Source organism: Arvicanthis niloticus, chromosome 10 (assembly GCF_011762505.2).
Source record: "Arvicanthis niloticus isolate mArvNil1 chromosome 10, mArvNil1.pat.X, whole genome shotgun sequence".
Lineage (NCBI taxonomy): Eukaryota > Metazoa > Chordata > Mammalia > Rodentia > Muridae > Arvicanthis > Arvicanthis niloticus.
Window position 1 is genome coordinate 22,179,007 of NC_047667.1, and position 27,518 is coordinate 22,206,524.

Here is a 27,518-nt window from a genome sequence, read left to right on the forward strand (position 1 = left end):
AGTGCCAAGCCCAGCTGGGGGTTCTATAGATGTTACAGGCTTAATTCCACTCGATAATTACTTTTAGGCTGCTGTTATTATGATTTGTAATCTTTAGAGACAGGGTTCAGGAGGGCTGGAGAGATGGCTCAGTGATTAAAGCCACTGGCTGCTCTTCCAGTCGTCCTGAGTTCAGTTTCCAGCAACCACACGGTGGCTCACAACCATCTGGGATGGGATCTGATTCCCTCCTCTGTCTTGCAAGATAGAGCAGTCACACACAAATAAATTCATCTTTAAAAAGATGGGGTCCCATTGTGTAGCACAAGCTGGCGTCAAATTTATATTCCTCCTGCACGCCTCACACTTTGCAGAATTAACAGGTGTGCCCAGTTCCCACCAGTGGTGTGTGGGGGAGTTAGAATATGAGATCAGTACCTCACCATTAACTATAGTCACCATGCTGTACACTGGATTTCTCCAAATTCATAGCTGAAGGCTTCTTTCCTCTGAGTAATAACCTGTCACTTCCCTACCACCATGACCTCAGCCCCCAACTGCTTCTGTCAGTCTGTCTGAATTCCACATAAGTGAAATCATATACTGTCTGTATCTCTCTATCTGGAGAACAATTTCCTCCATGTTCATTAATGTAGATACAAATGACGAAATGACCCTCCCCCCCCCCCTTTTTTTTTTTAAGGTTTCTTGGACAGAATCTTTTTCCCACAATTTTTTTTTTCCTTTTTGGTTTTTCGAGACAGGGTTTCTCTGTGTAGCCCTGGTTGTCCTGGAACTCACTCTGCAGACCAGGCTGGCCTCGAACTCAGAGATCCACCTGCCTCTGCCCATCATGTGCTGCGATTAAAGGCGTGTGCCACCAGTGATAGGCAGTTTCCTTCATTCTTAAGACTGAAGAGCATTCTGCATTAGATAAGGGTCAGTCATATTTTCCTTACAGGCTCATTTATTAATTATTAATGAGCCCCTTAGGGTGGGTATGTGGCTGTCAGGAATAATGTCGTAATGAGAAGTCTGGCCTCGCCGGGCAGTGGTGGCGCATGCTGTCAATCCCAGCACTTGGGAGGCAGAGGCAGGCAGATTTCTAAGTTCGAGGCCAGCCTATAGAGTGAGTTCCAGAACAGCCAGGGCTACACAGAGAAACCCTGTCTCAAAAAACCAAAAAAAAAATAAAAAAATAAAAAAAAAAGAGAAGTCTGGCCTGGAATTCCCTAGCTGATCTGCTGACCATGGTGGGGGCCCTCTGATGTTAGCTGGGAAGGTCTCTCAGTGTTAAGGGCCGGAGTGATTAGACTGCGCCTCGCTGGATAATCCAAGATCAGCTTCCCATCTCCAAACCCCTTGATCACACCTGCTTTTGCCTTTTTAAATAGCATTTTCTTTTGTCTGGGGGGGGGTGAGGGGGACAGGAAATGGTCATTCCTTCTGCTGGAAGCTCTGCCTGCATGAATTGACTACTGTGTGGCATGTGTGGGTCTGGGGAACAGAAGTGAGTGAGACAGGGGTCTGTCCTCTGAGTTTGGAGTGACAAGCAAAGGCCAATTACAAACGCTCTCTTAGACTTTCCTCAGAAATTTAAATGTGAAGTTACAGAAAGCCATCTGCTCATCGAACTTTCTTTTTGAGCACATGCTATATGCCAGGGCACTGTTGTAGGCTTCATGAATATACACAAGTTTCAAAAGTACAGTAAGGGCTGGTTGTGTGACACATGCCTATTAATCCCCTTCCTGGATCCCTATCCAAAAAATGCCTGGTTTACTAACAAGTTTCAGACAAGTCAGGATTACATAGTAAAAATATTCTGAATAATAATAATAACAATAATTTAAAATGTTTAAAATCCTTTTCTTAGCTTTAGGCACCTTGTCATGCTAAGAGCCACTGCCTCTTCCTCCTCTTCCTCCTCTTCCTCCTCTTCTTCCTTCTCCTCTTCTTCCTCTTATTTTGGTTTCTCAAGACAGAATTTCTCCCCAGCTGTCTGGAACCCACTCTGTAGATCAGGCTAGCCTGGAATTCAAGATCTGCCTGCCTCTGCCTCCACGTGCTGGGACTAACGGTGTGCACCACCACTGCCCAGCAATAGGCCTCTTCCCTATCCTTCTGCTGAACCTATCACAAAGACCTGCCACTTTGATTCAGTGTTTTATACATTTGGGTGTCTAAGTGCCACAGACAGAAACACTCAGATAGCATCTGCATCATCGTACTAAAATTCCCAGCACTAGCTGTGGTTTCTATGCTAGCTGTAAGCAGCTATGGGCCTCCATCCCTGGTTCTCTCTTGGTGCTGGGGGTTAAGCCAGGGCCTTGTATAAACTGAGCTAAATACTCCCTCATTTCTTTCTGTGGTCATTTAAAACTTAACTATTTTTCTTAAGTCTTCAGTTCTATCTTTTGTTCCTTTGTTTTGTTTTTTAAGGCAGGGTTTCTCTCTGTAGCCCTAGTTGTCCTAGAATTTGCTTTGTAGACCAGGCTGGCTTCAAACTCACAGAGATCCACCTGCCTCTGTCTGTCAAGTGCTGGGATGAAAGGCATGTGCCACCACAACCAGCTTTCTATATTATTTTTACTCTTTTTGTCTCAGCAGAATCCTTAAAGAAGATCAAGTAGCAACTATTTTTTCTCCAGGGTCTAGCCTCAAGACTCACTACTCAACAAATACATCTGCCTGTGAGTCTCTCCACTCAAAGAGATCTCAGGCAACTTCACCCCACATGCTTTGGCCATCTCCTTCCTTCTTTGGGACAGTTTTCATTTTCTCCCCTTCGCTCCCCGGTCTTACCTCTCAGCACATGAACAAGTTTCTTTCTTGTCTTAAAAAAACCAAAAAAACAAAAACCAAAACCAAACAAACAAACAAGCCAAGGGTGTTGGCTTAGCACCTAGGAGACAGGGGCAGTACAATCACGAATTTGAAGCCAGCCTGGCCTACATGGCAAGTTCAAATGCCAGCCTGAGCTACACGGGAAAAATCTGTGCCAAATTACAAGTTTCTTTCACTCATCAAGCCATCGGAACCTGATGTAGCTCTCACAGGCTTCTTTTCCTCTTCACTCACCTAGTGATGCCTGCGCGGTTTCTGTCCATCCGTTCACATTTCATCTTCAGTAAAAACAGGACAAGTCTGGAGAGGTGGCTTAGGAGTTAAGAGCACCAACTGTTCTTCCAGAGGTCCTGAGTTCAATTCCCAGCAACCACATGGTGGCTCACAACCATCTGTAGTAGGAATTGGTGACTTCTTCTGGTGTGTCTGAAGACAGCAACAGTGTACTCATTAAAGAAATAAATAAATAAATAAATAAATAAATCTTTGGAAAGAAAAAAGAAAACTCTGAAACCATTAAAAATATTTTTAAAAAACAAAACAATATTCTCTCTCAAATACTTTAGAATTGTGAACTCGCTTTGGCGGGGGAAGTATTAAGATTGAGTTTACTTTTAAATTCTGTGTATGCCTGTGGGGGGTATGTGCACATGTGTGTGGATGTCTGCAGAGGCCAGGAGAAAGCAGCAGCTCCCCTAGAGTTACACACCAGCCGTTGGAGTGCTGCCTGATTTGCCTGCTTCTGCTTCACAAGTGCTGGATTGAGGGTCCGGACCACCAGGCCCGGCCTGTGAAATCCCGTTTTGTATTGCTTTTCTCCTCCATAGGACTCCCTCTAGTTGTTCAAACTCCCATTCTAAGATGGCTCTCCTCCTTGTGAGCAATCCCCAGTTTCTACCTCTACCAACCTAGGAAGGCCTTCAGCTCTTGTCTCCTGGAAAACTGCTTGGGTTTATTACAGAGTTTCATACAAATGGGTGGGGGATCAAAGCCCCCATATGTTTTATAAAGATCTTTCTGACTTTGACAGACTGGAATGGTAGTATCTTAAATATTTCCTTGAGGCAAGGCAAGAGATGCTCAGCAGATGTTTCCATAGGAGCCTTAGCTGGAGAGCAGAGAGCATCTGAGCTGAGACACCCCCTCCCACCGACTTACGAAGGGGTACGGAGGAGGAGGAAGGCTGAGAACCATGAGCAGCATCCCAATATGACTGGCAAGAAAGATAGCAAAAATCAAGTTTCTGGTTGAAGAGCGTGTACTTGGAGATCCGAGACCCTGGTTATTATGCGAACGGTGCTGGCCAGTAACTGGGTGGAGCCTTTAGGAAAATGCTTGACACAGGTGCTTTAAGGGAGGTGCCCGGAGAAAATAACACAGTTTCTAAGTTTGCTTCCTATCTTAATTGGGTTGGAGGTTCCTCTGCTTCTCCTCCCCACTCAGGTTGGACGACCGCCCTTGAGCAAACCGGAGAAAAAAAGTGCCAACACAGCCTCCCCACCTGCACCTCCTCTGTGAAGGTGGTAGTTCTTTAGAGCATCCCTATCATGCAGAATTATGAGAGGAACATTTCAAACCGATAACTGAATGCCCAGCCCGTGTGTCCCTTCCAATAAGGTGATCTGGCTTGTTTTCACCTGACCCAGAGCAAGGGGTTCCAGCCTGGAAAGCGACGACAATCTGCTAGCGGAAAGTGGGACTGCTGGCCCCGGGGTCTGCTCAGGACGCCGCACACTGTGCGGAGGCGGGAGGGGGAGGGGGAAGGGGGACAGACAAGGAAGGGAGGGAGGGGGCCGGGATTCCCGCCGCCCCGCCCTCCGGCTCCCGCGACTAGGCGATTCGGCTTTGCGGCTGCTGCCGGCGGCCTGGGCCGCGGTCCTGGCAGGAGCCGGTGAACCTCACGCGCCGTGCAGTGCGCTGGCTGTCCGGGAGATGGCTTCTCCCCGCTCGCCCGCCGCTCGCGCTATTGTCTCACCCGGGGCTGCCTGACTGCGAGCTCGTGCACGCTCCCGGCAGACAGCACGGGGCCCCCGGACCAGCCCCAACGCCCGTCGCTTGCCCGTGTGTCCCCTGCTGCAGGGATTCCAGTGCCGGCGCGGTGCGGGAGAGGGGAACAGGCGACACTGAACATCACGCAGGGGCTGGAGCCGCCTGGAGCCTTCCCGAGCGAGCCGGGTCGGCGGAGCCCTAGACACCCAGCCACGACAGTCAGGGTGTCGCGGCAGAACCCGCGGCCAGCGCAGGTAGGACGAACACGCGGCGGGGAGCACGGCCCCGGGGCTGCGGAGCGCCCTCTTAGTCCGGGCGGCGTGGGCAGGGCTCCCGCCCAGAAGCGCCGGCGCCGGGGCCAACAATGGCAGGGCCGAGAGCCCAACACGGTCCTCCGAGCTCGGCAGGTTGCTCGCCCCCACCCCACGGCCGCGACTCGCGGCCTCGGCCGGCCAGCACCCGCCTCCTCCACCGGAGCACACTTCCCGGGTGCAGCTGCAGGGCGAGCTGGGGTCAGGGGACCGCTTTGGAGTCGATTTGTTTATTAGTTTGTTTAAGAGCAAAACCTGTCTTGGAGTGGGGGTGGTGGGAGTGGTGCCTTCCTGTGCAGCCGGTGAGAAGTCAGCGTCCAACCTCGGAACTGTATACATTTTCGGTCAGGAGGAGGGTAGGCTTGGCCTTATAAGGATACTGCAGAAGCAAAAAGACTGAAAGCTTGCAGGAGAGTCTAGGACCTTCAGGCCCGAGTCCCCGGCCCTCCGGGAAAGTGCTCCTCTTTTGGGCAGTACTTGCCCCCTCATTTTTCAGTTCCATATAGCAGCAGCTTTGGTGTTGTGGTGTGATGATAGAAGCTGGAAGCCCCAGCAAGGCTGCCAAGCTGGGGTGGGTGGGGTGGGGAGTCCAGGGGCTTGGCAGGCTTCTGGGGTGTGGAAAGAGGTTACCAAATGTATGAGGTTAGTGCATACACCCTTGTTGTGCAGAGGTTGAAGTGTCTGGACTCTGCCATTGCTCTTGCTCCTTCGGGCTATCCTGGCCCTACACCTCACCTCCCTTTCGGTATCTTTGTGGTTTCCTGGTCCCAGCACACCAGTCATATTTAGGGTGGAAGTCCTATTGTCTCTGCTTGCCCTGGTATTTTTATTCAACCTGGTCAGAGAGTTCTGCAGTCTGGACTGATGGACCCTAGCAGGCCCTTGATTCTTTACCAGGCAGCTAGACTAGCTATCTGGGCTACAGAAGTGGGCTAGTACAGCCCCTCCTTTCTCTGAACTACCTGCTTGTCTGGGACGTGGCCAAGCAGATGTAAGCAATTTGCACTGAATTCCAGCCCCAAACCAACCCTGAATGAAAAGTTCCTCGTTTTGCTTCCACTAGGCTTTGGGAAGAGATTCAGGAGACAAATGGTCCTGGAGTGGCAACCCTGCCCCACAAATATTCTACCTCTCTCAAGCTGCAGCTCCTAGAGCCCAGTCAGTGAGCCTGAAGCTCCTTCAGAGCCTGGCAGTCCCATTCGGGGCTGCGACCATGGAAAAGTTCAGTTGAGGCACATTTTATAGCCCTGCCTGACAGCCTGCAGTGTCTGAGGAGACGGTGGCTTTGAACAAGAGCCCTGGACCCAGACTGTGGCTGCTTCTCCTTTGGTTTTTGGGTAAGCCCAAGGTTTGGCTTGGGTAAGCAGTAAGCCTAAGCTTACTGCTGAGTGCATGGGTGTGTGTGTCTGAATCTGATCAAGCTCCCAGCATAGCCAGAAGGCAGCCTATCCATTTTCCTTTCCAGTGGAACACTGGGTAAGGAATAGTCAATTAGTTTATTTGGGGCCCTGGGCATTTTTCTGGGGTGCTCCTTTGGATTTGCCTGTTGGTCTAAAATGTATTTTTTTTTTTTTTTTTTTTTTTTTTTTTTTTTTTTTGCCATGACCTAATTGTGCTCCTTCAGAAGCTCCACACCTTGTAGGCCTCTAGGTCTCTTTGTGGTACCCTGTCCTGGTATTTAATAGGTGTGGGCTGTCGGGAGCATTGGAGAGAAAAATGGAGGAGTCTCTGTTTCTTTGGAGATGGTGTGACTAATCACAAACTTCAAGTTTCTCCTGCTTCCAGGATGGACACTTAGTCCACACCATAAGGAGGGATAGAGAAATGAACATGAGGCCCGGCTTTGAGTGAGTCCTGGTGAGACTTATTTTTCCAGACCCGTGAATGTGGACCCTTTGTGGATTTCATTTCATTTTCCTATTTGTAAAGTGGGAGGGGAAGTATCATGGCTCAGAGGATTGTTTGAAATACATTAACCAAAGATGATCAGAAAGCTGCAGAGTGCTCCACAAATATTAGCTAGAGCATCCATCCTAAGAGAGGAAGACCAGTCAGGGGTGTAGATGGGGTAGGCTGAGGGGACTGTGGAGTAAGATACATCCCAGAACCTTTCCTTGTTTGAGTAAGGGAAGCATGCATGGTGTGATAATATAAATACTATTCCTTGTGTGTTCCTCTTTAAATAGAGCCGACAGATGGGAACTGGGAGAGAAAGACTATCTGGTAGTTGTAGGGGATTGGGAGAAAGACTTTCCAAAGGCTGCCTACTGCCTGCAGATATGGCAATGCTGACCTGGCCAAAAAAGAGAAAAAATGTAATAGTTAATACATCCTGGTGTTAGCCAGTGAGTGCGTGACAAAGGTGAGATTTGAAGCAGGCAAGCTCCCTGCAAACTCACAGCTCAGCATCACTACCAGAGATAGAGAACGGGCAAGCAGCAGAGATACAGGATACAATTCTTATAGATTCCCTAAATACCCAAAAGATGGCACCAGACTGGATCCTGAGTTAGATGAGAAACTTCTCAAGGACAGGGGCCCTGGAAGATGTTTCACACACCCAGCTTGGCGCAGCTGAGTGCCTCTCAGTTCCACGTTGCTAGGAAGTGGAAGAGTGAATGTGAGAAGTCCTAAGCTCCCATGTCACTTACTTTCCCTGTCAGGATATAACCAGATCAAGGCATTTTGATTGCTGGGCAACTCTGGTAGTAGATCTGGGCTTAGGAGTCTCTGGAAAACTTAGGACAGCTTCCTTGTCTTAGTTCAGTGGTTCTCAACCTTCCAAAGCTGCAGCCCTTTAATATAGTTCTCCATGTTATGGTGACACCAGCCATCACATTATTTCATTACTACTTCATAAGTGTAACTTTGCTACTGTTAGGACTTGTAATTCATATAAATAGTTGATATGCAGGCTATCTGATATTCTGCCCTTGTGAAAGAGTCACCAAAGGGGGTGTGACTCTAAGTTGAGAACCATAGTCTTATTATATCTGTATTGGATTCATTTGGTGTGTGTGTGTTCGTTCATGTGTGTGGGCATGGTCGCACACGTACCACGGCATGCAAGTGGAGGTCAGAGGACAACCTTTAGAGATCAGTTCTTGCTTCTCACCTTGTTTAAGACTGGGTCTGTCTGCCCAGGAGTAAACCGGAGCTAGCTGGCTACTTCTAGAGATCCTACTGTTTCTGCTTCCTGTTGCCTAGCGCTAGAGCATCAGCTCTTACCTGAGATCTCTGCCCAGACAGCCCTCGGACAGTGCTGCAAGTGATCTGCACCCCCCCATCCCCTATTGAGCCCCTTGTGTCTGGTTTTGTAAAACAAAAGTGAGGGGCTGATTTATTTATTTATTTATTTATTTATTTATTTAACATATGTGAGTATACTGTCACTGTCTTCAGACACCCATATGAGGGCATCAGATCTCATTACAGATAGATTGTGAGCCACCATGTGGTTGCTGGGATTTGAACTCAGGAGCAGTCAGTGCTCTTAGCCACTGAGCCATCTCTCCAGCCCCCGAGGGGCTGATTCTTATCTCTCAGGATCCTACAAAGTGTTAGAACTGAGGAGGACCTTGAAGATGACGTCCTTGAGAAGTGGCTTCAAGGTCACAGCTTTGCTAGCAGCACTGGAACTCGATGCTGGTTCCAGGGCTCAGAACAGAACCTGCTCTTCTGCTCCTTCAGCTTGCGCTTCGGCCAACGCTGTCGCTGTCGCTGGCTTCCTTGTTGGGAAATTCCCCTCAGAACCCAGGGAATGAAATTTACTCACCCCGGTTAAGCAGTCTTAAAACACTAGCTGCTATTTCTCTATCCTGAGAACCCCCTAGAGGATGCCTCACATAGTATCGAATTTCAAAGAGAAGTCAATGCTCACTTGCCTCTTTGGAAATACAACCCCTGTATTTCCTGTATTGCTGTACCTGTAGCACCCCACCACCACCACCACACACACAATACCTTCTTCAAAACAGTGCTTCTCTCCCTTTCCTGGGGCTTCTCAGCCCTAGTCACAGACACTAAGCATTGCTGTTCCCCACTGGCTATTTTTTTTTTAAAGATATATTTTTATTTATTTTATGTATATGAGCCCAGTGTAGCTGCCTTCAGACACATCAGAAGAAGGAATTGTGTGCATTACAGATGGTTGTGGGCCGTCATGTGGTTGCTGGGAGTTGAACTCGGGACCTCTGGAAGAACAGTCAGTGCTCTTAACTGCTGAGCCATCTCTCCAGCCCCCTCTTCTTTGTTTTTATTTGTTTGAGACAGGGATTCACTAGCCCAGACTAACCTCAAATTTACTATGTAACCTAGCCTAACCTTCCTCTGCCTCCCAAGTGCTGGGACTCAAGGCGTGTGCCACCACACCTGCCCAAGGATTCTTAGCAGCTGTACTTTGAACCCAACAAAGAAGGAATAAAAGGATGCCCATGGGCAAAAGTTCAAGTCCACAGAAAAGTGGGAGCACATGATAATGATGCCACCTTGGTCTCTCCATTTGTAATGTTCATACTATCATCTCAAGACCCTCTCCCTGCTCCACAACCTCAGAGGAAATGACTGAAGTGGCTGGAAATGAAACTGTTTCCCTTTTACAGGAAAAACAAAAAAAACAAAAACAAAAACAACTAGACTTAGCAAAATTAACATACCCAAGTCAGGGGAGCTGGAGAGGTGGCTTAGTGGTTACTGTTTTTCCAGAGGTCATGAGTTCAAATCCCAGCAACCACATGGTGGCTCACAACCCCTTGTTATAGGATCTAATGCCCTCTTCTGGTGTGGCTGAAGGCAGCTACAGTAATATTCATACATATAAAATAATAAATATTTAAAAAATACCCAAGTCAGGTATGCTGCTGCTGCTGTGTGTGTGTGTGTGTGTGTGTGTGTGTGTGTGTGTGTGTATGTACTACCTGTGCCTGGTGCCTGTGGAGGTCAGATGAAGGCATCAGATCTCTTGGAACTAGAGTTACAGATGGTTGTGAGCCATCATGTGGCTGCTGAGAATTGAATTTGAGTCCTCTGTAAAAGCAGCCAATGCTGTCATCCACTGAGCCATCTCTCCAGCCCCGGCTTATATCTTTAACCATAGTGCTTGGGAGACTGAAGCAGGAGGATTACCTCACATTCAAGGATAGTTTGAGATACATAGTGATTTCCAGGTTAGCCTAGGCTACAGTATAAAACCCTGTTTCACACTAACAAAAACGGATTAGTGGACTGGTATCCATGAAAGTACTTTTTAGCTGTAAATACCTACACGAGTAAAAGTTGTTTTATTTTAGTCACTAGTGTGGTACCAAGCATAAGTGTGTAAGGAAATGTAAAGGTTCTGGAGATGCTCCATGGAGACAAACAGCAGGGAAACTGAGCCCAGGCTCCTTCGTAGAGGGGAGAGTGGGTGCCAGAGGAGTGAAGGGGCTACCTGAGTGGTAGCATGTGAGAAACCTAGCTTAGTAAATGTCAGGGCTTAGGGGGACATGAAAGAACTGGACTGGGACTCTAAGTGGAAGCCCTTGAGTACCTGATAAATAAGGAGAGAGACTTTTGGTTTTTCGAGACAGGGTTTCTCTGTGTAGCCCTTGGCTATTCTGGAACTCACTCTGTAGACCAGGCTGGCCTCAAACTCACAAATCCGCCTGCCTCTGCCTCCCAAGTGCTGGGATTAAAGGCGTGTGCCACCACCACCCGGCCAATTTTTTTTTTTTTTAAATTAAAAGATTTGTCTGTTTCTGAATTTGTATTTATGTGCACATGTATGCAGGTGCCAGTGGAGGCCAGAAGGAGGCGCTGGAACCCCCCCCCAAGCTAGAGTTACAGGCAGGTGTTAGCTGTGGGTGCTAGAAACTGAACTCTGGTCCTCAGCAAGAGGCCATCTTTCCAGTCTCTGGTTTCTTTAGTTAGTTAGCTAGTTTGTTTATTTGTTTATTTATTTGTAACAGGGTCTCATATACCAGACATCTTGAACTCGCTATGTGGCTGAGGCTGGCCCAGAACTCGTGACCCTCTTGCCCTGAGCTCCTGCACCACTATGCCCTGTTCTGGTTTATTTGCTTTGTGGGAAGGGATCTGAAAGTTGAACATAGGGTGCTTGGTCTTTTGGTTGGTTGGCTGGTTGGCTGGTTGGCTGGTTGGCTGGTTGGCTGGTTGGCTGGTTGGCTGGTTGGCTGGTTGGCTGGTTGGCTGGTTGGCTGGTTGGCTGGTTGGCTGGTTGGTTTTTGAGAGATGGTCTTACATACAGTGCAGGCTGGCCTCAAATTTCTCATCCTCCTGCCTCTCCTTTTCCAGTGCTGAGATTTACAGGTGTGTGCCCACATGCCTGCTTAGGTCCTTTTTTGAGTGGCCCTGCCAAATGAAGTATTCTAGGGGTGTATGTAGAGAGAGAGAGAGTCGGGGAGGGGGTTCCAGAATGACTGCCAACATCATGTGAGCATTTAGTCCAAAGCAATGAGCCTGGTTTCCATGTGAGCCTGGGTCTCCCCTGTCTGTTGGAGAAGAGGGGAGGAATTTTGGGTTCACACGAGTTTCAGTTTAATTCTTGATCCTATTTCCTGGTTGTGTGACCTTGGGCAGGCTGCTTTAATCCCTTTCCTGTTTTATAGTTTCCTCACCCGTAAAATAAGTATAATAATATCCACATTTAAGGACGGGTGTACGGATCAATAAGATAATACCCAGCACAAAATACCAGAGGAATAAAAGGCCAGTTTCCTTCTTTCTTCCACCGCTTCTGGACCCCTCCCCCAGCTGCTGACAAAACACACTGGCATTTGTATGTTGTGGAGGTATTTCTCTTGCTCTGTGGATTTCCTTGCTCCAGTATGCCTGGCCTTTAGTCACACCCTGGGTACATACTCCCAAGCTGCAAACTATAATAGCTGATCCCCGCTGAGAAAAATCTTGTGCCTACTGCTTCTTCTCTGGAGACCCTAGGTGAGGTGAGTATGCTCTGCTGAGCCAAGTGGACCCCCTTCAGCTGAGTGGCCCTTTTACTGAGTGTAGATTTAGGCTCTTTCTCCCTTGGGACCTTCTTATGCAAATTTGGGGATAGCAGATGGGAAGAAGGTGTCAAGCCTAGTACATATGAAGTAGCACCAAACTGCCTGACACCTCCCTCCCACGCCCATCACTGTCTTCTTTGAAATTCTATATGACTTTACTGCAGAGACTTGAAACAGTCTCTTGAACACCCTGTCAAGGTGGGGATTCTGTTCAGTGGTCATCCGGGCTCACTGAGCAAGCATGCGTGGCATAAATGCGTACAGAGCAGAAGGAGATTAAGAGCAAGAAGGTTGAAAGAAGGAACTGGGGGAGCTTCTAAGGACTTTGGTAAGTGGGAATAGAGAAGGAGAAAGTGTGTGTGTGTGTGTGTGTGTGTGTGTGTGTGTGTGTGTGTGTGTGTCTCGGGGCAATAGTAGCCAGCCTTTGAAGTCTGATTCAGGTGTGGATGGGAAGAATCAGGGCTTGGGCAGGCCCTACCTTCTGTATGTACAGATGAAAGGGTTAAATACAGACTGGCCTGTCACTGTCTGGCTGGGGTTAGCCAGGCCAATGTGGGGAAGCCTGGTAGAACCCCCCTGAGGTCTGGTACTGTCACAACCTTGCCTGTTCCCATTCTTGGTACCTCCTGTGAGCATTTCCTTCTTGTGGCTCAGAGGTTAGGGACACTGAGGAGCTCCGGGAGACTATTTCAGCTTTAAGCCCTATACCCCAAGTGGGGGGGGGGTTCTCTATTGGAATGGATGTAGTTGAGTTCTTGCTCAACCCTCTGATTTGGGTCCTTGACTGACTTAGAGCAAGACCAGGATATCCCTCCCGGCTGGTACCAGAGAGAGGGGAAGCCATCAGCTGGGAAGCTGCTGCATATCCACTGGGGAAGATCTGGTGGCCATCTGGATCAGGCCGGAGTTGGAGGGATCCAACTCCAAGAGGCTACATGACAGAGCAGTACTGGATCATTCTAGAGAGCAGGAGATTGTGGGCTCAGGGGTGGAGATCATGGAGGCCTGCACTAGAAGGCTAACCACCAGTCTGTGATGGATCCACCATGGTTTCCAGAACCTAGTGGGCTGGGCGCTCTTCTTCCTCAGCTCTTTAAATGCAAACTGCCCTGGGGGGAGTCACACCTTGGCCTCTAACACCCCCATGTGAATTAGTACCCCATGCCCCGAGGTAATCTTTTAATGGAGACTTTTTTTTTCCTAAGTGAAAGATGCAAAGCTGGTTCACTTTCTTTTCTTACGTCTGTTCGTCTGTTCGTTCCCCTTGTCTGTGTTGAAGCTGCGGTTTCCTCAGGCCTTCCTGAATCAGGAAATAACTAGCCATTTCTGGCACTTACAAGAGGTCCGGGAATCCTCTGGGGACAGGTTCTCTGGGGTCTGTACTTTCCTGGCAGTCTGTTTCCCTGGGTGCTCCACAGACCAGGTCCAGGTGCAGAGAAGGCAGAAACTACATGGGAAGGACCGGGGCTGCTGCCCCTGGATCTGGGGTGGCTATTTATCTTTTTTCTTCAGAGTTAACCTACTTTTCTTGGATGCCTTTGCCAGTGATACTAAGAATGTAACCTCAGAGTCTAAGCCATCTCTCTCTTCTCCTCTTAGGAGGCTGGTGAGGGAGGAAGGGAGATGGGGTGTGTGTGTAGCTGTAGGTTCTGAAAGTGAAGGTGTAGGATATAGGAAGATAAAAGGAATGGGGAAATGCAGAGTGATTGAAAGGCGTAGGGTGGAGGGATTGTGAGGCAGGGTGAGTATAGAGTGTCATCAGGGGAGGGTGCGGGATGAGCGTGGCGTAGGAGGAGATACAAAGAATATTTGTAGGATGGGAAAGGTATGTGGGGGATGAAAGAGGTTTCAGGAGCATGCTCGACTTATGTGGTTCTCACAGCGTTGGTTGCTTGGGAATGACTGCCGTCTACCAAGGACTGACGTGAAGACTGTCTTCACATGGACTGAATAGACTCCACGGTGTAAGCACATGGCTACAGTGCTGACTTGAGAATGGTGTCCAGGGAGGGCCTGGAAACAGGTGGGATAATGCTTCCTACCCGAGAGAGAAAGAAGCTGGCTTCTGGCATGGCATCCGGGCTGGTCAACCCCTCTTCTGGTTCTCAGGGATGGTGGCTTGGCCTTTTTCTGTTTAACTTACAGGGCCAAGCCAGTGGTAGACAGCCGCTGGCAGCCCACCGCCCACATGGCTCGTCACAGCCCACTGCTTCCCACATTCAGACTTCCAGGCAGTCACCCCTGCCCTTCCTACAGATGGGATGACTACAAGGGGGATGCCTACTGGTTTTCTTTACTCAATGCACCTGATCATTCTGAGTCTCACCCCTTGCTCCTGGTCCCAAATCTCGCATATTTGCTTTCTGGAAGAAGACCACAGGAGCAAAATCTTCTCCACATCGGGTCTATGGCTCCCTTTCCACCCTGCAGCATCTCAGTGGGCACCTTGCTCTCCTCTCCTGTCACAGACAAGAAGACTCTATCTAGGAAGATTAACCCAGAGAGTTGTTACCAGAAAACCCTCAAGAAACTGTTACAATAAATGAGAAGATGTCCACCTTCCAAAGAAGGTTCTGTAGACGTTGTTCTGTGCCCTCTGGCTCGTCCCAGGTCTGTGCAATTGCCCCAACATTAATCCCCATCCTGCCTGAAGATGAATCTGATTTGACACATTCTTCAACACTGTCTCCTTGCTCTGTGCCAGCTCTCATAGGTTTGCACAGCTCTGGGGACTTGGAAACCACCATCAGCACAGTGTGCTGGGTAGTAATCTACTCCTTGTTCTTTCCCTCTGGGGAAGCCTCCAGTGCAGCAGGGTGTCTGTCTATCCTCTGCCCTGGCTGGAAATGAATAGCTGTAACTTGTTGGTGGCCTCTGTTTCGTGTGCTGGTTGCTTCTGGGAGTATTTTTTTACACCCAAGAAAGAATCCTAGAAAACTGAATTCCACAGTGTGTGAGCTGGGAACCTGAACACAGGCTGGAGGTGACGGGGGATGGTCTAGGTTTTATAGGAAGCCTCAGTTCGCATGAAGCAGACAGTGTTGATGCTGAGAAGGATGGCTGGTATTAAGGCAGAGCCTCCAGAGCTCCTGTGTCCTGTTCCCCAGTACTAGTCCTCTGTCACCTCCAGAGCACAGCCCCTGTATCGCACAGTACCTATGGCACTGTAGTGAGATAAGGGTTCCCCACTGTCAGTGTATGGAAGTGGGTGGTGGTTTGGGAAAGTAGGGATGGGGTGGTGTGAGAGATGCATGGATGGAACCCAACAGTCAGTCCTCTTTGCTGGAAGCCATGTTTGGTAAGACATGATGGTAGAAGAATGGGAAGGTCCTGCATTCCTTAGAGGAGCCTGAGGCTGGACTGAAGGAAACTAGCTTGTTTTGGGGCTTTGGTGAGGGAAGGGAGGGAACAGAAAGCAGGAACCAAAAGGAGGCTGCTTTAATTTGGCTAAATGGACACCTGCAAGGGAAACAATGCACAACTTCATAGCAAGGGTTAAATGAACACTGCAAAGAGAGAATATAGGCCATGGAAGAGAATGACCTTGGTGCATGCAATGGCGTGGGGACCTAAGTTAGGGTTACTATCGCTATGACAGAATATTATGACCAAAAGCAACTTGGGGAGGAAAAGGTTGGTTCTGTTTACACTTCCAGGTAACAGTCCATCACTGAAAAACAAACAAACAAAACAAACAAACAAACAAACAAACAAACAAAAAACACGGCAAGACCCTGAAGGCAGGAGCTGATGCAGAGGCCATGGAGAGGTGCTACTTACTGGCTTACTCTCCAGGTCTTGCTCAGCCTGTTTTCTTATAGAACCTAGGACCACCAGCTCAGGTTTGGGCATCACCCACAACAAGCTCCGCCCTCCCCATTGATCATTAATTAAGAATATGCCCTATAGACTTGCCTGCAGCCTGATCTCACAAATGAATTTTCTCAATTGAGGTTCCCTACTCTCAGATAGCTTGTGTCAAAAAAACTAGCCAGCACAGGCTTAAATACAAAGGAAGCCTGGATTGAACCTTTCTGATTTTGCTGGAGGAAGAGTTGGGTTCCTGGCAGGAGACCCAGGGATTTAATGATGTTCCCTGGTTTTGCTATAACTGGTGAGGAACAGTAAGGGCAGGGCAGGGCAGGGCAGGGCAGCAGGTGTGTGGTGTGAGGTGTGGGGCCTGGGCTCCACAGTAAAGCCACCGAGATTCCGTGTGGGTGTTGGGAATGGATAGAACCAGAGGTCTTCCTTGGAGGGGAAAATGAACCAAAGCAATTAAACCCTTATGGCAAGCCAGACGCACTGGGCCATACCTGTAAGCTCAACAGTTAGTGGATCAAGAGTTCAAGACCAGTTTTGGCTACATAGTAAGTTAAAGGCCAGCCTGGGCTTCATGGAGCCCTGACTCAAAATCAAACCAAACCAAACCAACTCAAGGCATGGTAGCACAGATCTTTTATCCCAGTACAGTACAGCAGAGACTGGAGGATGTGAATTTGAGGCCAGCTTGGTTCACATAGCAAGTTCTAGGCCAGCCAGGGCTATTTGGGAAAGAAGCAATTAAACAAACAAACAACAACAACAAAAATCTATGTCTTCCGACCCCTGGATGGCGTGTGTCCTAAGGGAGGTGCTTCCTAAGACAGTGTAGAATGAGTTTTCTTCCCCTGAGTAAAAGCTACTAAAAGTTAGGGTGCTCAAGGCTGCGTGAGCCTGAGGCCCTCCATGTTTTTACCATCTCATCTGAGAGTTCTTCGTGCTCTTGCCTTGTGAGGTAGCTCAGGATATGAGTTACCTCCCTGCTCCATGCCCCAAGGAGGGGTTGAATTATTTACATGTTTTCCACCTTTGTCAGACTGAATGCTCCCTGGAATTACATGCTAATTACCTGAATGTTCCTTGGATTTGATGATTCTCAGCACTACTGGGGTCAGTTCTGTGGTGTGGAATTCGGAAAGGAAATAACCCAGAGCCCTTAGGTTCTTTGGCTCTTGAGCAGCTCTGAACTACAGTGGGGTGGCTGGAAGCTTCTCTGCCAGCTGGCTGGCTGAGCGGTGCCTCAGGCCTCCCTCTCTGGCACAGGCTCACAGGAGGGAGGGCCTGCTTTCTCCCTGCTCTCTGACGCTGAACCATTGTGTGGTTCTGCCCTGGCCGCATTGCCCTTCTGCCTGTCCCTAGTCATTTGAGGGCCTCTGTATAGACTGAGTGTGTAGCCTGGTACTGCTCAGACCCTGGCACCGATCTACGTGACCATGAACATGTTCTCTTCCTTCACCGTCTGACTGCCCTGTCTTTGGGGGAAGTTGTCTTTTTTACTCAGTTCTTGTCTTCCAAAGAATCCCTCACCTGTGGTGTCAAGCCAGCTGTACCTTTGATCACTAGTGACATGCGTGCAGTTCAGGGACTCACCCTACTGAGTCACGACTTCAGGCAAGGGGCCAGGAGTTTTTATGTGTTTGAAACGCTTTCCAGATGACAATGATAAGGCATTCAAATGTGGACTATTGGACTATGTAGGAGGCTGTGTTGTCCTATGAGTGTGACATTTTGTGGGTGTGCTAGGAGCATTGTATTTACATAAATGGCTCTGCTACTTAGGAGATCCGAGCTGAAGTATCGATAACAGTGCTTCGAAGTGCTTAAGCAGAAAAAGAACACAAATTGGTGTGTGAAGATGCAGAGGGGAACCCAGCTGTCAGCGATTTCCCTCTGTTCTGAGACCTAAATAGCAATTTCCTCACGCTTTCCCTTTCAGTGCTGGGGATCAAATGTGAAGCCTCCTATAGGCTGGGCAAGTGCTCTGCTACTCAGCCACACAGTCCAGGCTACTGTTTGCTTTTTAAAAGAATTCCTAGTACCCTTTAGAACCAGTGGGCCAGAGCAGTTTCCAGTGTGTCTGCCCAGCAGAGGCTGGTAGGGAAGAAACTCCATTGGACAAGGGAGACTCAGGGAACATGAGGCTCTAATTACTGGAATAGTTGGTCCCCACACCTGGAAAATGAAATCCTGAGTTTTTAGAGGAAGCCAGTTCACACTGTGTCTGACCTCCCCTTTCCTCTCTGAGCCTTGCTTCCCCTTGGAGGTGGCAAGGATGCTGATTGCCCTGTCTCCTTGCTTCATGGCTGACAGCCTAGTGGTACCTCAGCCCACAGCCAGAAAGGAAAGTAGAGGGCTCTTTGTATAGTCTTATTGTTCATCTGTGCACCTCTCTGCCCTATCAGTGCCTAACTCAGCCTCATTCTGTGTTGGAAAGATCCTATGCAAGGATACCATCTGTGTTCTGGGTACTCATCTCGATGTCTATCAGATCCTTACTACTAGAGACTTCTGTCTTTATATTCTGATTCACAGCCATTCTCTGCTGAAGTATGTTAATTTGGAGCTTGAGGTTAGAGAGCGTAACTTGTAATTTTCTAAATCTTTACTTGTTTATTTAGTTTGTGTTGAGACAGAGTCTTATGTAGTTCAAACCCATTATATAACTGAGACTGGTTTTGAACTCCTGATCCTCCTGTGTCTGATCCTGAGTCTGGGGATCATAGACATATACCACTATGCCTGGCACAATTTTTATTTATATGGGTGTTTTGTTTGCATGTACACTTGTACACCAGATCCCAAGGGATTACAGGTATAGTTGATTATGAGCCACCATGTGGGTGCTGGGAATTGAACTCAGGACCTCTGAAATAGAAGCCTGTGCTCTTAACTGCTGAGCCATTGGTAAGCCATTCTGGTACAATTTTTAAAACTAGCTTTTCTAGTAAAATTTAATTCTAGATACAGTATTTTAATTGAAATGTTGTATATTAGTGTCTTACTTGCATGTATGCCTGTGCACCATGTGCCCAGTGTCCTGGAGGCCAGAAGAGGATGTTGGATGCTATCAGAACAAGAGTTTTAGACAGTTGTGAGCTGCCATGAGAGTGGGTGCTGGAAACTGAGCTCAGATCTTCTAGAACAGCAACCAGTGCCTTCAACCACTGAACCATCTCTCCAGTCCTGGAATACAGTATTTTAAGGCCATTTTTGAGATTTGTGTAAGGGACTTGGGGGTTTGGAAAGCTCTTTTAAGAACGTAATCTCAGAGCAGAGTCACAAAGGGATAAGTTAGAGTCACATGAGGGAGCTGGATTGGGAAAGCTATGTCCAGAAGCAGGTGCTTGCATCATCAAGTCAAGAGGTGTTAAATGCACAGGGATGCAGTTAGAGGTGACAGGGAGAAGGGCAAGAGAGGCCTTGTAGCTGAGGCCAATAGAAAGCCATTGAGGGGTTCTAAGCAGGGAGTGAAATGATCCGATCCACACTTTAGAAAGAACCCCCAAGTCTTGAAGAGGGAGTGACTGTAGCAGGCAGGAATGTTAGGAGTCGGTTGTAGTAGCTCAGGAGAAAGAAGAAAAGGGCTTGAACCAGGACGGTGGCAGTTAAGACAGGAGGAAGGATTAGCTTCGGGATGTAAAGAACAGAGTCACAGCCTGTGATGGGACTTCAGATGAACAAGGAGGGCTTTCAGAATGACTGGAGGGGTGTCTAGCCTGGGATTGGGTAGTGCCATTCAGTGGGGAGCCCTGGATGGGAGCAGAGAAGAAAGGGGATGGGGGCTCAGGTTTGGCCCTTTGGGTTTTGAGGTACGGGTGATCACATGAAATGAAGGAGGAATGCACATCTGGAATTATCAGCATGAGGGCGGTGTGGACAGGAATGGGGTGGATGAGACTGTAAGTGGAGGACAGGGGTGAGCAGCAGGCTGAGGATGGAGGTTTGAGTCAACACCCATGTTTGAAGAGTCAAAAAGGGAGAGGAAGACAAAGATGGAGAAGGAGAAGAAGGGAAAAGTGAGACCAGTAAGATGGCTCAGCCGGTACAGTGCTTGCTCTGTAAGCCTGCTGATCCAAGTTTGATTCCTGGAGCTCACACAAAGGTGGAAGGAGAGAACGAACCCCTGAAGGTTGTTTTCTGACCACCACACATGCGCTGTGGCACATGCATATGTGCGTGTGTGCGCTCACATACAATAATAAAGAAGGAAATAAGTGAGTGAGCAAATAAAAATAGTGTCACAGGACCCAGAAGCAGAGGATAGGAGAAGAGAATGCTCTAGAGAGAGAGAGCCAAGTGGACCAGAACAAGTGACATCTGATGACATGGGACATGGGAATCCCTCTGATTTGGGCAGCCAAAGTATTTGGGGAGTGCCTTTAGTGGGAGAGGACACCTCATGACTGAGAGAACATGGAAGGGAGCTTTAGGTGCTGTCCACTCTTTCTTGAAGCTGAGCTGAGAATGGAAGGAAGAGCTGAGAACTAAAGCCGAGGGATCTCAGGCTGTAGGTTTAGGCTTTAAGTTGGGAGAGCCATTGTTTCTGTGCCAATGTGAAACCCAGTAGAGAAAAGGTCTCAGCTAGAGGAGAGGGGAGGGAGCTCTTGAAACCCAAGGAACATTATCCTGCAGAGGATTAAGTGGGTGGGGCACGAGAGGAAGCCAGTTGTAGCAGTAGGAAACCAAATGGAATAAAGTCAGGCTTCAGGCAAGTTCGGATAGCCTAGTGTGGGAAGAGGCAGGAAGTCGGGAGATGATTGTTCACTGCCTTAGTTTTACACTATACAATGGTGCCTAGCTAAGGCAAACATTAACACGCTGCTTGTCCCAGCTCAGGCAGGGCTGAAGTACAGTCACCTTCTGGATTAAAATTCTTAAGGTGAGCTGGGGTACATCTCTGTAGCATAGTGTGATGGCCTGGTCAGTCCTATGTTGAGCACTTTTCTAGTGCCCTCTGAAAAAACAATACAGTACTCTTTTCTGGGACCATTTTCTCACCTTTGGATAGCCAAGCAAACCTATCTTGTCCTGTTCTTCTAACTCCCCCCCACACACCTTTTTAAAAAAATATTTATTTATTTAATGTATATGAATACACTGTAGTTGTCTTCAAATACACCAGAAGAGGGTATCAGATCCCATTGCAGATGGTTGTGAGCCACCATGTGGTTGCTGGGAATTGAATTCAGGACCTCTGGAAGAGCAGTCAGTCTCTTAACTGCTGAGTGGTCTCTCCAGCCCCAAAAGTAACCTTTAAGGAGCTATGGAAGGGTGGAGAAGTCAGCAGATGAAGAAATGAGCAGGCAGCTGCCTTGATCTTTGGGGACCTGCTAAGGACAGTAGTAATCATACCTCACGGCCAGCCACAACTCTGGCCAAATTGGCCAGGGTCCCTGGAAGGCACCTCAGCTGGAGGAGGACCTGCCACCTATATTGAATTGAGTGGAACTTACCACTCAAAAATCTGACAGGGCTGTGGGTCAACGGTAGAGCACAAAGTCCTGCTTTCTATCCCTTTATCCACATGCACACACACACTCACTACAAAACACACCACACCACACACACATCACATTACACACTTACACATGTACACCACACCTCCACATATGTACCACACACATACAACATACACCCAAACCACACATGCTCACACCCACCCACCACACACAGAGAGATACATCCACACACTGCACCACACACGGCACACACACATACACACCCTTCCCATCCTCCACAACAGACACCACACCACACACACATACCACAAATACACCACACTCACTACAAACATATCACACACACACACACACACACACACACGCACAACATATACATACACATACCCCCGACACATACTCCCTCACACTCCACACACACATTCTCATATACGTATACCAATTCCCCCCACCCCCACATACCACACACACACACATGACTAGACTCACCTTGGTGTGGTGGCACATACCTGTAATCCCAGCACTTGGGAGGTTAAAGGCAGGAAACCCAGGAATTGAAGGTCATTTTCAGCTACACAGTTCACCTGCCTGAGTTACAGAGACACAAGAGTCAACAAAAACCAAACAAAGACACACAAGATCTATCGAGCCTTTCTATTGTTGTTTTCGACTTTTTGGTCATGTTATAAACATGTTACATTGTTTTTTTTTTTTTTTTACCTTTTTGGTGAAGCTGCCCTATAGAATGAATTCTATCTGATACTTTTGTGTAACAGTGAGCTTCCAGGATGCTGTTGCTAGAGGTTAGAAGTGACTGCTCCACACCCCCAGCCACAGACACACAGGCCCTAGGATCTCCTAGGAAATACCATTACCCTACCACAGACCAATTAACTCAGAACCTAAGGAGAGCATGTGGGCATTGAGCTGTGAACAGTTCCTGTCCTTCTAAGCTACAGTTTGAGAGACACATGACAGACACACCTTGTCTCAGCTCTTTTCATGTTGTGACTTCAGAAGCAGAAGGCACCAACCCCGGAGTGTGTGGCAGATTCTTGCATCTAAAGACAGCTGGCCTGTGGTTCCTATCTGGCTTCCTAAGGACCAAGGGATCATCAATATTTTGGCAGATCCATACCCAGGCACCGTGTCTCACCTGTTGTTGAACTTTGAGTAATTATAAAGTCTGCTAAGTAGAGCTGTGTTGTACATTTATATTTTGCTGGGGTTTAATTGACGTGTGATAAACAGCATATATTTAAAGTGTACAACATGATAAGTTTGGCATATGAACACACTGATGATATCACCACCGCCCGGCAAGATAATGAATGGGCTTCAGGCATAGCTCAGTGGCAGAGTGCTTGCCTAGCGTGCATAGGCCAGAGTTGTGATCTCTGCAGAAAGGGAGGGGTGGAGAGAAAAGCCAAAAAAAGATAATGAGCATGTTCATCACTCCCAAAGTTCCCGTCTGGCTGCAGTAGGCCTCCCTCTCCTTCCCAGGTAAGGTCCCATCTGTTTTTCCGTTTCCATTTGCAGAAATTTCCTGTAAATGCAGTGATGCGTACCCATACTCTAGTCTGGCAGGTTTTCTTCAACAGAGTTAATTTGGGACTCATCCACGAGTCTGCATTTGTCAATAGTTCATTCATTCTCGTTGCTAAGCAACACTAGATGCTACATATGTAGATGGATCACTTTTTGATTTGTTTAAGACAGGGTCTTAAGGAGCTCAGGCTGGGCTTAAGCTTTTTGTGCAACTAAGGATGACTTTGAACTTCTGATCTTCTGGCTTCAGCCTCCTCACTGCTGGGATCCTAGGCATTACCATACCTGGCTTTATGTGTTTCTGGGATCAAACCCAGGGCTTTGTATACATTAGATAAGCATGTGTTAACTGAGCTCCAGTTCCCACCAGACTTCACATTTTCAAAAGAATCACCATATAGACATTTGGGTCATTTCTAGTTTGGGGATTGTCTTAGTTAGGGTTTACTGCTGTGAACAGACACCATGACCACAGTAACTCTTGTAAAGGACAACATTCAGTTGGGACTTGGGGGTGGGGGAGGGGAGTGCTGGAGAGATGGCTCAGTGGTTAAGAACACTGACTGCTCTTCCAGAGGTCCTGAGTTCAATTTCCAGCAACCACATGGCGGCTCACAACCATCTGTAATGGGATCGGTTGCCCTCTTCTGGTGTGCCTGAAGACAGCTACAGTGTACTCATATACATTAAATAAATAAATAAATCTTAAAAAAAAAATATTGGGGTTTGCTTACAGGTTCAGAGGTTCAGTCTATTATCATTATGGCAGGAGGAGCTGAGAGTTCTACATCTCGTTCTGAAGGCAGCTAGAAGACTGGCTTCCAGGCAACAAGGAGAAGCCACCCCTACAGTGACATACTTTAGCACTTGTTGAAGAGTCCTTCAACAAGGCCACACCCACTCCAGCAAGGCTACACCTCCAAAGAGTGCCACGCCCTGTGCCAAGCATATTCTAACCATCACAGTGATAGCATAAGTAAAGCTTCTACATTCACTATTTGAGGCTTATTGTTTTGTTTTGTACTTATTTAGAGTGTCACACTGAGCCTGTGCACGTCAGACAAGCATTCTACTGACGAGCTACAAACCCAATCCTGTCTTTAACATCTGTGCACAAGTCTGCGATCGATCGAGTCATAAGCAGACCTGTGCTTGCCTTTGTCGGAAGCTGTCCTTTCCAAAGTGGTTACGTCATTTTACGTCCTGCTAGCCGCGTGTGACTGCATGGGAGCTGGCCTTTCTTTTCTTTTTTTTTTTTTTTTTTTTTTTTTTTTTTGGTTTTTTACTTATTTATTATATGTAAGTACACTGTAACTGTCTTCAGACACCCTATAAGAGGGCATCAGATCTCATTACGGATGGTTGTGAACCACCATGTGGGTAATGGGATTTGAACTCATGACCTTCGGAAGAGTAGTCAGTGCTCTTAACTGCTGAGCCATCTCACCAGCCCCTGGCCTTTCTTTTCTGCCAATTTTTGGGTGTTTTATTTTATTTTGTCTTGATTTTGAGACAAGGTTTCTCTGAGTATCCCTGGCACTCACTCTGTAGACCAGGCTGGCTTTGAACTCATAGAGATCCACCTGCCTCTGACTCCTGAGTGCTGGGACTAAAGGCATGCACCACCATCGCCCAGCTTCTTTGCTAATTTTTTTTTTTTTTTTTTTTGGTTTTTCGAGACAGGGTTTCTCTGTGTAGTCCTGGCTGTCCTGGAACTCACTTTGTAGACCAAGCTGGTCTCGAACTCAGAAATCCACCTGCCTCTGCCTCCCAAGTACTGGGATTAAAGGCATGCGCCACCACCGCCCGGCTTTCTTTGCTAATTTTAACTTTTAGATTTATGTATTTTTTATTGTGTGTGCATGACACTTTTGCCTGCGTGTATATATAAATGTGCACTGCATGTGTGTCTGTTACCCTGGGAGCTTAGAAGGGGGCATCAGATTGCCTGGAACTGGAGTTACTGATAGTTGTGAGCTACCATATGGGTACTGAGACCTGAACATGGGTCCTCTGCAAGAACAGCCAATGCTGTCAGCCATTGAGCTATCTCTTTAGCCCCTTCTTGTTAATTCTTGTTATGAAACATCTCCCAGGTCACCCAGGCTGGCCGTGAATGCCTGGCTTCTGCCTTTACCTCCTGAATGCTTGGATTATACCATGTGCCACCATGCCTGGCTTTTTTTTTTTTTCCCTTCATATGGCACTGGGGTTCAAACCCAGGGCCTTGTACCTCCTAGGTCAATGTTTTACCACTAAGCCTTCTCAATAGAACCTTTCCCCTTCTAATTAAAAAAATTTAACTGTATTATTATGTGCATATATAATAGAAGTATGTGAGTGTGTGTGTGGGGGGGAGTGGTGCTTTGCCACAGCCCGTGCGTGGAAGTCAGGGGACAACTTTCAGGACCAGGTTCTGTCTTCTCAGGTGTTCTGATGCTTGAACACAGGTCCTCAGCCTGTACTACTAAATCATTTCACTGTCACATCTAACCTTAATTTTTGAAAGACATTTTAGACCAATGGTTCTCAACCTTTGGGTTGTGACCCCTTTGGGGGGGTGTCAAATGGCATTTTGATGAGGGTCACCCAAGACCATTAGAAAATACAAGTATTTCATTATGTATTATGCTGAAAATACAAGTATTTCAACAAAATTGCAATTATGAAATAGCAATGAAATAATTTTATGGTTGGGGTCAGCACACTGTGAGGAACTGTATTAAAGGGTCACAGCATTAGGAAGGTTGAGAACCACTGATTTAGGCAGTGCTGGGGGTGGAAGCCAGGACCTCATGCATGCTGGACAGACAGACAGTCTACCACTGAGTCTGGCCCTAGACAACTGTCCTCTTAGACTGAAGAGTCCCTGTCTCCCCTTTCACTCTTGGCTGATTAAGTACCTGTTTTTTAAGGACTCATGAAAGTTGTTCACTGATCTATATATGTCAGTGGCATTTATACCTTCCCCTAAGAGCAAACAGATAGATAATTGTTAAAAGGAATAAACTAAGTACCTCTTTCCTTCTTTCTTTCTTTCTTTCTTTCTTTCTTTCTTTTTTTTTTTTTTTTCGAGACAGGGTTTCTCTGTGTAGTCCTGGCTGTCCTGGAACTCACTCTGTAGACCAGGCTGGCCTCGAACTCAGAAATCCGCCTGCCTCTGCCTCCCAAGTGCGCCACCACCGCCCGGCCCTACCTCTTTCTTTCTTTCTTTGAAGCACATCTAATGGAAGGAAGGGTAGGAATTAGGACCAGAGATAGAAGGATGGCTGGATAGCTGTGATAAGGTTGCCCTGGTCTCTCTTTTTTCCTTTTTCTGTTTCTTTACTTCTGATGTGGGCATTGAGGAAAGGAACAGTGGCCCAGATTATGTCACTTTATTGTCACAATATCAGATTATTGGTTAAGTCTTGCTTTGTAACTAAATTACATTTTTGTCCATTGCCTACAGGTCCCAAGACAACATGTACCTGCCATCCAGGCCTGACACTGGCAGGAAGTAGACGGCTTCGTCGTCTCCTGTGCCCCCACCCTCATCATGTCTTCGACTCAGGGCAATGGGGAGCACTGGAAGTCCCTGGAGTCGGTGGGCATCAGCCGCAAAGAGCTGGCTATGGCTGAAGCCCTGCAGATGGAATATGACGCTCTGTCCCGGCTCCGACACCACAAGGAGGAGAGCAGAGCCAAGCAGAACACAGAACCCTCTCTTATCAGCTGGGATGAGCCAGCCTTCTACAGCAAGCCAGCAGGCAGGCAGTCCGATCTCAAGCTCTTGCGTGGTCTTTCTGGCTCTGATCCCACCCTAAATTACAACTCCATCTCCCCACCAGAAGAGCTTCCCAACTCTACCTCCCAGGATCCACAGCCTGGCCCAGACCCCTGGACCAAGGGCTCCTTGTCTGGAGACTATCTCTATATTTTTGATGGCTCAGATGGGAGATGCTCTTTGTCTCCAGGATCAGGTGACACAGGTGGCTCTTGTAAGAAACTGTCCCCACCTCCTCTCCCTCCTCGGGTCTCTATCTGGGATGCCCCTCCCTTGCCTCCTAGAAAAGGATCTCCCTCACACTCCAAGATCTCTCAGCCTAATGACGTCAACAGTCTCTCTTTGGCGGAACAGTCATCTGACAAACTGCTAGGGGCCCAGGACACAGAAGAGGGACAGCGACACATGCTGGGGTCTGTGGACTACGATGGCATCAACGATGCAATTACCAGGCTCAACTTGAAGTCCACTTACGACTCGGAGATATCGTCTGATGCTACCAGGGGCTGGAAGGAGGGCCGAGGGCCCCTGGACTTCAACAAGGACACCTCTGGGAAACCTGTGGCCCGGAGCAAGACGATGCCCCCTCAGGTGCCCCCTCGAACCTATACTTCTCGCTATGCCAACCGAAAAAATGCAACGCCGGGCAAGAACCGCCGGATTTCTGCTGCTCCGGTGAGGACCTTCCTCTGCACTCGTTCAGAACATAGACTAGTTTATCTTTGCCATTCCTAATTCAGATCTACAAAGAACTCACTTGCCCTTTAGTCCTCCCCTCTGTCCTCAGGGCCCTTGC

General features: G+C 47.9%; 1 protein-coding gene across 3 annotated transcripts in view; it reads left to right on the forward strand.

Moving 5' to 3' along the window:
* Nucleotides 1-4,659: 4,659 nt before the first annotated feature.
* The window catches only part of Pik3c2b (phosphatidylinositol-4-phosphate 3-kinase catalytic subunit type 2 beta), a 65,044-nt gene continuing 42,185 nt past the window's right edge, over nucleotides 4,660-27,518 (forward strand). Inside the window, exons 1-2 of one of the 3 annotated variants that reach the window (XM_034513159.2) lie at nucleotides 4,660-5,069; nucleotides 26,408-27,397. In XM_034513159.2, the coding sequence (XP_034369050.1) occupies nucleotides 26,495-27,397 (903 nt within the window). In that variant the 5' untranslated portion in view covers nucleotides 4,660-5,069; nucleotides 26,408-26,494. Of the gene's footprint in view, nucleotides 5,070-10,933; nucleotides 12,068-12,210; nucleotides 12,459-26,407; nucleotides 27,398-27,518 lie in introns of those variants that run through there. The other 2 variants (XM_076941175.1, XM_076941176.1) reach the window with 2 other exon arrangements.